The sequence below is a fragment of the Chrysochloris asiatica genome, unplaced genomic scaffold, assembly GCF_000296735.1.
Source record: "Chrysochloris asiatica unplaced genomic scaffold, ChrAsi1.0 scaffold00090, whole genome shotgun sequence".
Taxonomy (NCBI): Eukaryota; Metazoa; Chordata; class Mammalia; order Afrosoricida; family Chrysochloridae; genus Chrysochloris; species Chrysochloris asiatica.
In genome coordinates, this window is record NW_006408608.1 from 8,465,729 (window position 1) to 8,476,851 (window position 11,123).

Below are 11,123 nucleotides of genomic sequence, written 5' to 3' on the forward strand. Positions count from 1 at the left end.
CCATGTGGCTCGCACATTGTCTGTGCAAGGTGGAAAGGAGGAAAGGTATTTTATCCCTAGCTTAAAGATGAGAACATGAAGGTCAGGAATAAGATTTCTCAGCATTTTCATTACCCCGGGTCTCTTGTATTAATTTTGCATCACGCAATTTTGTAAGCTTTTTGCCTGCTAAATACTCTGCAGTTGTTATGTAGAATTTCATCTCTGTTTTCATGCATCCAAGTCACAGGTGAGCATCAGATAAAGATTCTGTTCAACACAAAAGAACTACAACACCAAACATCCCAACATTTACTCTGGGTTACCTCAGTTTCCCCCAGACTTTTGAAATTTTGAACAGAGTTCATCTTCAGGAAGCCCAGGGGTTACAGGCTGGGAATGCTTATCCAGAGAGACCAAGTGACTTACGGCATGTTGTATGGCTGGTGATGGCGATCCAAGCTCAGACTCCAAGGTCCTGACTCCTAGGCTAGAGCTGCAGCCAACCAGTTCCCACACGGACACGCAGATTACACACATACAAGATCGCAGCCTCATCAAACGTGGGGTGTTGAGAAGCAACACTGCCAAGGGCTCGAATCAGGAGTAGGTTTCCTTCAGTAGTGGAGTGGGGCAGCCAAAAGCAAGCCAGGGCTTGTGTTTGGAACAGCAGAGGATGTAACTGAGGTCTCAGGGTTTTGTGGAGAGTTGCAAGGAAAGTTGTTGTGTGCGTGGGCTCAGACTCCTGGTGGCCTTGTGTACCGCAGAATGAAACACTGCCTGGTCCTGAGCCAGCTACATGATCATTTGATCCTATTTTGGGCTGGTATGTCAAGCTATCTAATCGGGGGCTTCCTCGTTTTGTTATCCCTCTACTTTACTAAGGAAAGGAGCTCTGATAGCCTAGTGGCTACGAATCGGGCTGCTAACCTCAAGGTCGGCAGTTCAAAACTACCAGCTGTTCCGTGGGAGAAAGATGAGGCGTTCTGCTCCTGTAAAGATTTACAGCCTCAGAAACCCTGTCTAGGGTCACTATGAGTCAGAACCGACTCCACGGCACATAACAACAACAACAACTTTACTAAGGAAGCCCTGTATAGTGCAAATAGTTAAGTACTCAACTATTAGCTGAAAGGTTGATAGTTCAAACCCACCCAGAGATGCCATGGAATAAAGTGCTGGTGATCTGCTTCTGAAAGGTCACAGGCTCATCATCCTCGCTTCTAAGAAGCATTACGGTTGGGGGCTTGTTTTTTCTGCCAGCTGTCTGCCCTGGTGGATTCTTCAATAAAACACCATTTCTGCAGGGGGAACACTTTTACCCACTTTGGGAACATTCAGATTATTCAAACATCCCCCACCTGAACCTACCTTTTCAAGAGGATAAGACCAGAGGTAGGCTAGAGCGGGTGATGTTGAAGTCAAACTGGGGACCCAGAAAGAGTGGGGACTCTGGAGATCTAGCTTGGTGGCCTGGGGTCAGCAGAGAAAGGGCTGCAGGACCCCCTCCCAGTCAAAGCACTCCTACAAACATTTGTCCTCTGTTGAGCTCTTGGCTCCGTTCCAAAGGCTCAGCTTTTGATCCCCGGGTTCAGAAGCATCGGAAGGCACCAAGACTGCATGTACCTTTGGAAAAAGGCCGGGGGCTTAGCTTTGTGGCTTCAGATTCCAAGCTCTACCAATCCTATCAGAGACAGGGTCAGGGCAGGGTCCCTGGGGGCCTATTGCCCAACACCTGTTCCCTGGGTTATTTTGGTCCAGTAAGAGCTTGTCAATTCCAGGCTATTTGGATCAAAATAGCCAACAGTAGTAACAATCTCTTGGTGGTTCTGTAGGGACCCTGAGTAAAGAACTTTCTAAAAAGGGGTAAGGTGAAGGGAAAGGAGTTTGGCTTAGGGGGTGGGGGGACAAAGAGGAAATTCAGTCAGAGGCTGAACTCCCAACTCCAATGTTCTGTCAGCTGTGGCAACTCCCGAAACATCTATCTTGGAACTGAGGCTTTGGTGGGGAGGAAGGGGATATTTTTAATGTGGTTTCTTGACTTAGTGGTTCTCCTCCAAAGCTGGTGAGATACACGTTTACAGGTTCAGCTAAGAGGTCCAGAGATGCCAAGGAACTGGTCTGAAGTCACACAGCTCTTACTCTCTCCCAACTCCCAGGCCACAGTGCATTTGGGTTCAGCCTAGTCAGATGTGCCTCCGGTGAATTCCAGTTCAGTTGAGAAGTTCGAGTCCAGCTGACCTGCTCTGGCCCTCCTTCAGTCCACAGAGGGGGCTCCCCCGGCGGTGCCTGCCTCTTTGTCTTGTTAAGATGGTTATAGTGCAGGCGGGGGATGGGAGAATGGGGGGTGGGGCAAAGAAACCAGGTACCCTCTCGCCCTCACCCCAGCAGATCCTGGTGTGCACCATCAGAGGGATCCTACGGCGGCGTGCAGGGAACGCGCTTTGGCACCAGGTCCGCGCAGGTTGAGGGAGCACACCCCTCCCCACACCCCACGCCCCCTCTGAAAACCACTCTGAGGCTCAGTAACTTAAGTTAGTCGTCGAATGTCGCTGGCCAAGCCCGCGGGACCGATTTTTCTTTTCTTGACTCAAAAAATAGCGGCTCGGTTGGGTCTGCGCTTGGCAACGGCCAGGGGGTCACCCAGACCGCTCCCACTTTTCTCCCGGGATTTTGCCGGTTCGGGTAAATCTCTTCTCCAGTCCCTCGGCCCCTCCTGTGACTCTCCCCTACCTTCCCTGCCAGGGCGGCTCTCCAGCTCGCTGCGTCCGCAGCCTACCGTCAGCACCGCCCCGCGCAGGGTTTTCCCCGAGAGTCGCCCGCGCCGCCGCGGTCGCCGCGCCCCTGGGCCAGGAGCCCGCACCTCTCGGCCATGCGGGCCCGAGCCGTGCACCCCTGCGCCCCCGCCGCCGCGCTCGCGCTCTGCAGCCTCCTGCTGCTGCCGGGGCTCGGGCACGGGTGCCCCGCGGGCTGTGTCTGCACCGACCCGCACACGGTGGACTGCAGTGACCGCGGGCTGCCCAGCGTGCCCGACCCCTTCCCCTTGGACGTGCGCAAGTTGCTGGTGGCCGGTAACAGCATCCAGAAGATCCCGGAGGACTTTTTCATCTTCTACGGCGACCTGGTCTACCTGGACTTCAGGAACAACTCGCTACGCTCGCTGGAGGAGGGCACGTTCAGCGGCTCTGCCAAGCTGGCCTTCCTTGACCTCAGCTACAACAACCTGACCCAGCTGGGCGCCGGTGCCTTCCGCTCAGCTGGCAGGCTGGTCAAACTGAGCCTGGCCAACAACCACTTGACCGGTGTGCACGAGGCCGCCTTCGAGACCCTGGAATCCCTGCAGGTGCTGGAACTGAATGATAACAACCTCCGCAGCCTCAATGTGGCCGTCCTGGCCGCGCTGCCCGCGCTCCGTACCCTGCGCCTGGACGGGAACCCGTGGCTTTGCGACTGCGACTTTGCCCACCTTTTCTCCTGGATCCAAGAGAACGCCTCCAAGCTGCCCAAAGGTGAGATGACCTGGTCGGGAGTGGGGTGGGGGAGCGGGGAGAGGCCCCCACAGCTCCAGTCTGGGCATAAAGAGCAGTCTCCTTTGGATAGCTGGACGGAGGGGTCTTTGCTGGCGCTGATCCCGGCAGGGGCTTGAGTACTACGCAATTGCATTGCGCCGTGAGAGCCCCGGGTAGAGGCACCGCTCCCCCCTCTTAGATTCCCAGACTGAACTTTTCTCCATTTCTGCTGGGGGCGGGGACGGTGAGGGACACACCCCTAATTATTTGAAGTTTCTGGACCCTGACGCTGAGCTTCTCCCTATCCCTCATTTTTGGAAATTAGGGTTATCCATTCACGAATATCATTTCACTGGTCTGGGGGACGGGGGTGCCTGTTATTTCTGGGAGGCACCCCAGGGTGTGGGAAGCCGCTTCGCAGCAGTGTCTTTATTACACTGGGTTCCCTTTGATAACTTCTTTTTTTAAGGAGGTGAGGAACCTTCCGGGTGAGGACTAATACAGCCCACAAGAGCCCGGGGTGCAGTAAGAGTCACAGTGAATGAATGAATCTTTCTAGCCCAGGTGTGACATAGCTGCACACCCATGTTGTGTGACTGGCATACTCTTTGCCTCTTTCCATCCACACTGAGGGGACAGAAACGGTGATAGTGACATGCATACTCACTTGGCAGGCAGGAATACAAGGGCCCAGGGAGTCAGCAGGCCTTTGTGAAGATCAAGGGAAGAAAGTGAAGGCAGAGCTGAGAAAGAAGGGACCTGAGAATCTACCGGGGTCAGAGCCAGAGCTGGGGACAGAGCAATGTGGATTTCACCTTCCAACCCAGATGTCCTCCACACAAGCCTGGGGCAATAGGAACCTGAGCTGTAGCTATGCACACATTATAAAAGGCAACGTAATAAGGGTTTAGTCTTGATAGATCTTTTTTTTCCATTTACTAAGGAATTTCCACTTGCTCACCTATATCGCGAATTCACTTACTCATCCAGTGCTGTTACTAAGCACATACCCCACGTTTCAGAACACTCATTCCTCCAAGACCAAGGGTGGGCACTATCGTGTGGGCAGTTCTCCTAAAGATCTGACCCCCAAGGTACAGAGAGTGTCCCACCTCCAAACATGGCCTCCACTCACCTGCCCAGGTCAAAGATGTGGTGATCAAGGCTTCATGGTGGGTTCTGCTCAGCTCCTTTCCTTTTTGAGATCCTTTTCTTTTAGCTCCATTGTTCGCTGTGTTGGTTTTATTGGCTCTCATTGTCTCAGAATGAGGGCAAGATGTTGAGGAGTCAGGAGCTGTGGGTTTGAACCCCAATTCTGCAAAGAATGGCTGTGACCTCAATCAGGCCACTCCGCCCAGCTGAGCCTCAGTTTCCTCATCTCTCAGGAGCTTTGGTTGGCCTCTGAGATTTCCAGAGAGCCCTGGATTTGGAGTGTGAAGGCATGGGTTTGTGAGCCCTGGCGGGGTGACTCTGGGTATCTCAGCTTTGTGAGCTTCATTTTCCTCCTCTGAAGTTGGGTCTTCCTCTGACATAGCTCATCTGAGCAGGTGGCTGTTAGGCTCAAAATGATAACAGGTGAATGACAGTAAACCCAATAGCTATTGAGGCCTTTCCAACTCCTGGTGACCCCACATGTGCACAGTAGCACTCTTCCAAGGGTTTTCAAAGCTTTGATCTTTCTGAAGCAGATCATCAGTCCCATCTTCCAAGGTGCCTCTGGGTGGGTACTAACCGCTAACCTTTAGGTTAGTAGGGTGTGCTGAGCTGTTTGTGTCTCTCAGGAACTTCTGGGTAAAAGTAAAGCACAGGACAAATGTGAATTCATCTCAAACCAAACCAGCCTGTTCTGACTCCTAAGCAACTCAATAGGACAGACTACGACAGCTCCCTTGGGTTTTGAGACTATAAACCTTTATAGGAACAGACAGCCTCACTTTTCTCCCTCTGAAAAGATGGTGGGTTAGAACCACTGAGCTTGCAGTTAGCAATCCAGTATTTATCCCTGGTAGCGTAGTGGTTACAAATTGGGCTGTGAACCGCAGGGTCAGCAATTCGAAACTACCAGCTGTTCTGTGGGAGAAAGATGAGGCTCTCTGCTCCCGTAAAGATTTACAGCCTCAGAAACCCTGGACAGGGTCACTATGAGTCGGAACCGACTCCACGGCACATAACAACAACCAGGGCTCCCTCTCTGTATACAGAGAAGGATGCAAGGAACCGTGTGAGGCCCTGATGGAAGGTTGGTCCCACTCAATCGGGATCAGTGCCCCTGGGGGACAGCATGGAGATTTCTGGCGCCTTACCGGGTGGGATATTGAAACACTACTCTGATCTCAATGCCCTTCGCCCATTGCCCACGCCCTGTGACCAGAGCTGCTGTTGTTGTTAGGTGCCATCGAGTCAGTACCAACTCATAGCGACCCCATGCACAACAGAACGAAACACTGCCTGATCCTGGGCCAACCTCACAATTGTTACCATGCTTGAACCCATTGATGCTGCCACTTTGCCAATCCATCTCGCTGGGGGTCTTCCTCTTTTTCACTGACACTCCACCGTACCAAACATGGTATCCTTCTCCAGCGACTGGTCCCTCCTGACAATATGTCTGAAGTATGAGAGACGAAGTAAAAACATCCTGGCCTCCAAGGAGCACTCTGGCTGCACTTCTTCCAATACAGATCTATCTGTTCTTTTGGCAGCTCATGGCACTTTCAGTATTCTCCTCCAACACCGTAACTCAAAAGCATCAATTCTTCTACCATCTTCCTTATTCACTGTCCAGCTTTTGCATGCATATGAGGATATTGAAAATACCATGGCTTGGGTCAGGCGCACCTTAGTCCTCAAGCTGACATCTTTGCTCTTCAACACTTTAAAAACGTCTTGTGCAGCAGATTTGCCTAATGCAATACGTCATTTGATTTCTTCACTGCTGCTTCTATGAGTGTTAATACTTGATCCAAGAATAATGAAGTCCTTGACAACTTCAGTCTTCCTTGATAACCAGTGGTGAGGATTTTGTTTTCTTTACATTGAGATGCAATCCATACCAAAGTCTTTGATCTTCATCAGTAATATTTTAAGTCCTTTTCACTTTCAGCAAGCACGGTTGTATCATCAGCATATCTCAGGTTGTTAATAAGTCTTCCTCCAATCCTGATGCCACGTTTTTCTTCATAGAACCCAGCTTCTCGGATTATTTGCTCTGAATACAAGTTGAGTAAGTATGGTGAAAGAATACAACCTTGTGGCCAGATAGTGTCCCATAAAACGTCACCAGATGTAGTATTGTTGCTAAGTGCCGTTGAGTCGATTCTAACCCATAGTGACCCTGTATAGGGTTTCCAAGGAGCAGCTGGTGAGCTTGAACCAGCAACCTTGCAGTTCAAACGACTTTGCAGTCTGATGCATTAGCCCACAGCGCCACAGTACTGTAGGTGATAGAATATCTAGCACAAACCTTGGTGTGAGAGGACACGTTCAAATCTGGACTCAGGTGCATGATCTTGCCAGTCTCATGACCTCCTGCGAACCTCTACAGTTTCCCTGCCTCTACAGTCAGACCCCCGGTGGTGCAAATGACTTGCGCTTGATTGCTAACCTGAAAGTTGGCAGTTTGTACTCACCCAGCGGTACCACAGAAGAAAAGGCCTGGAGATCTGCTTCTGTTATGATTTGTAGCCAAGAAAATCCTGTGGAACAGTTTCACTCTGTCACACATGAGGTTGCCACGAGTTTGAACCAACTCTACAACCATGAACAACTGCAGATTCAGAAGTCAGTAACGCTGTCCCGCACTAGAGGTGTAACCTGAAGTTTAAAAGGGATAAACTCTGTGAAGGGCACAGCAGTGTGCTGAGCAGGGAGCTGTGGTTGTCAGGGTGCTGAGAGTCGATTTTGACTCATAGTGACCCATGTGACAGAGTAGAACTGCCCCATAGGGTTTCCTAGTCTGAGGCCTGGTGACTCTGGGATAAGCATTAGGCTGCTAACCTCAAGATTGGCAGTTCAAACCTACCAGCTGCTCTGTGGGAGCAAGATGAAGCTGTCTGCTGTAGTCTGGTTTTAATCTTGGAAACTTTACGGAGCAGTTCTGTCTGGCCTGTCAGGTTGCTATGAGTTGGCACTGACTCTATGGCGCTGGGCTCTTTATAGGAGTAGATCATTCTCCCAAGGAGCCACTGGGGGTGGAGGTGGGGGGCAGCGGTTGAACCACCAACCTCTTAGTTAGCAGCTGAGTGCTTACCCGGTGTACCACCAGGGCTCCCTAGAACAGAATTGGCACTCAAAAGATCTTCACCCCCTTCCCTCCTACCCCCGTGTCTGCGCCTCTTCTTGGAGTCCTGGTGTGGCACTGTAGGATCAGCACTGGACCGCAAACCACAAGATCAGCAGTTCAAACCCACCTTGGAAACCCTGTACAGGATCACTGTGATTCAGAACCAACTCGACGGCACTTAACAATAACAACAACTTTTCCCTTTCCAGCGGCAGCAGGCAAAGTGGCTAAGGATCTGGCTGTGGCACCAAGCTGCTTGGTGTTCAGTCCTGCCTCTGTTCTTACTGCCTGTGTGATCTTTTTGTATTCATTTTTCTAATCTGTGAAATGGGAATGATAACAACACTCACCTCATAGGTCTGCTTGTTGTTGTTGTTGTTATGTGCTGTCGAGCCGGCTCTGACCCATAGCGACCCTGTATAGGGTTTCCGAGGAGCAGCTGGTGAGCTTGAACCACCGACCTTGCTGTTCAAACAGCTTTGCAGTCTGGTGCATTAACCCACAGCGCCACACCAGGACTCCTGGCAGGATAAAAAAGGTATTATTTATAAAGGAAGTCCCTGAGTGCTATAGATGGTTAATGCACATAGCCTTGATAGATTTGCTAACCACAAAGTTGGTGGTTCAAACCCACTGAAAGGTGCTTCAGAAGAAAGGCCTGGTGATCCATCTACTTTTGAAAGGTCAGCTATTGAAAATTTGATGGAGCACAGTTCTACTCTGACACACTTGAGGGTCACTCTGGGTTGGAATGACTCGATGGCACCTGGTTATAATGTACTTAGACCTGGCACACAGTAACTATGATATCAAACCCACCAATGTATGAAGGTATGACACCTTCATACACTTGACTCTTCTTGAAGACAGTGGATTCCATGGGGTTTTCTTGGCTGTCATCTTGTTGGAAGTCTATTTTTCTTTCTTGGCTCCGTTGGCTAGGGTCTAAGCACAATCTTTTATTTTATATATATATATATATTTAACTTTTTATTGTGAACTGAGTGAAAGTTAACAAACAAGAACATCAGCTTTACTTTCAACCAATCACAGGTTTTGTTTCATCTCAATCATGACAGCCCCCTCGCTGCAACACCAATTACCGGCTTCCTCTCTGTGGTTTCCCTTTTGCATCTTATTTTTCACAAATGAACAAATAAAAAAATATTTGATGTATGCATACAAAACAACAAATACATATTCATTTAAATGTCCTAAGGGCATATTCTGCAAGTCAGCCCCCTGCCCACAGGCACACAGTCTTACTCAGTCCATGGACCTAGGTCCCGTAGCTGCTCTGTCTCTCCATTCCGTCGCCTCTGCCACCGTCTCTGCTCCTGTCACTGTTGTTTTGTTAGGATCTCATGCTCCATTCGTGCTCTTCCTTCTTGATGGTCCTGGGATCCTCTGCTCCTGAAATGAAAGATTAACTGCCCCTCCCCCCTTTTAGTTACACATCTTCTGCATACAATTACAGTTGTGACAATCACAATTAATCCTGTGAACAATTACTCACAATTGAAACATCAAATCCTATCCCTACCATCTATCATCCCCTTTCACCATATTCATCTGGACAAGAGGGAAACTATTCAGTGGGGATTCTGCCTTACTCCCCTTGTTCTGACACTAAGCACACTCATGAAAGCTTGTAAGCCAGCCACTTTGTGCCTTTATAGTACCCCATTTTTGATAGCCAGTCTAAGTTGCCTGTCCCTGTCAGCGTAGTGAGGAAACAAGCTTGACCCTTGATATGAAGAATCCTTCCATTTTGACAGGAATTTTGAACAGTTATACCCATAAGCAAAGGTCCAGCTCATCAAATTTTAGCAATTTACACTTGCTCACAGTATCAAAATCACTACAGTCTGGAGTCCTGGTGTGGCGTTGTGGGTTAATGCTCCAGACTGCAAAGCCATTTGAACTGCAAGGTTGGTGGTTCAAGCTCACCAGCTGCCCCTTGGAAACCCTATCCAGGGTCGCTATGGGTTGGAACTGACTCGATGGCACTTCACAACAACAACAACAACAGTATCAAACATCTTTATCTTCATCTGATTGAGTTCTTGTCAGCTAACCATCTAAGTTAGACCAAATGGGTTCTAGCTGCAAGTTTGGAAGCTCACACACTTCAGACCAGCTGTCTTTAGATTAATAGTTGGACACAAAACATTTGTACCACCCAGGGACCTTTTCACTTGTGTATTAGTGTTAGCTATTACTGTTACATTATGCTGTTTTAACTAGAAAACCCAGAGAGGTGATATGACTTGCTCAAGGTCACACCAAAGGTAAGAACAGAGTTGGTGTACCAGGACCTCTTGAACCTCACACCCTGCCACTCTGACCACCCATTTTCTGCCAAAGAAGAGCGGGCATCATTGGGACACATGTTCTAGAGCTTTCTAGACTGACCAATGGGACACATGCTCTAGAACTTTCTAGACTGACCAATGGGACACATGCTCTAGAGCTTTCTAGGCTGGCCCTCTGCCTCCTCCAGGGGAGGGAATTCAGAGGAAGGAGCAGACCAGTCTGTCCTCACTGTCCTGCCTTCACCTTTCTGCCCCTTCTCCCCTGGAGAAGGAGAGGGATCAGAGCTCTCTCACTGTGACCTGGATTTGCTCAGTTACACAAGTGTGTTTATCTGCCTGGTGAGCCTTTCAGAGGCCACAGCACTGAAGGGGGAAAAAGAAAACACCTTTAAGGCTGATGGGTCCCCTCCATCCAAGTTCCTCAGGGATGCAGGGGTCTGGGTTTAGGGACTCAGAAGAAACCGCCATTGCTGTTGACACTGGAGGGAAGAAGGCAAGGGGAGGCCCAACAGTGGATTTAGCAAAACTCAAAAAAACCAACCAGCTAAACAAAGCAACCAGGATGCTTAATGAATGTTGAATTTCAGATAAACAACAAGTAGCGTTTTAATATAGGTATAAGGAGCCCTGGTGACACAATGGTTAAGCACTTGGCTGCTAACTGAAGAGTCAGCTGTTTGGATTTACCCAGCAGCTCTGAGGAAGAAAGACCTGGCAATCTGTTTCTATAAAGGTTGTAGCCTAGGAAGCCCATGGGGCAGTTCTACTCTGGCACATGGAATCAGTAGCGGTTGGAATCAACTTGTGGCCACCCAAAAACAACAGATAGATCTCCTGTGTTGTTATTACTGTTAGGTGCCATCCAGTCAGTTAGAACTCTTAATGCCTCATGTCAAATGGAAGAAATTGCTACCCAGTCCTGCCCAGTCCTCACAATCATTGCTAGGTTTGAATCCATTGTTGAGGATCTTCTTCTTTTTCATGGGCCCTCCACTTTACCAAGCATGATGTCCTTCTCCAGAGACTGCTCCTTCCTGA

General features: G+C 49.5%; 1 protein-coding gene across 1 annotated transcript in view; it reads left to right on the forward strand.

Moving 5' to 3' along the window:
- Nucleotides 1–2,851: 2,851 nt before the first annotated feature.
- Nucleotides 2,852–11,123, forward strand: part of LRRC38 (leucine rich repeat containing 38) — a 42,616-nt gene continuing 34,344 nt past the window's right edge. The window contains exon 1 of the mRNA XM_006866371.1: nt 2,852–3,488. Coding sequence (XP_006866433.1) covers nt 2,852–3,488 — 637 coding nt within the window. The remainder of the gene's footprint in view (nt 3,489–11,123) is intronic.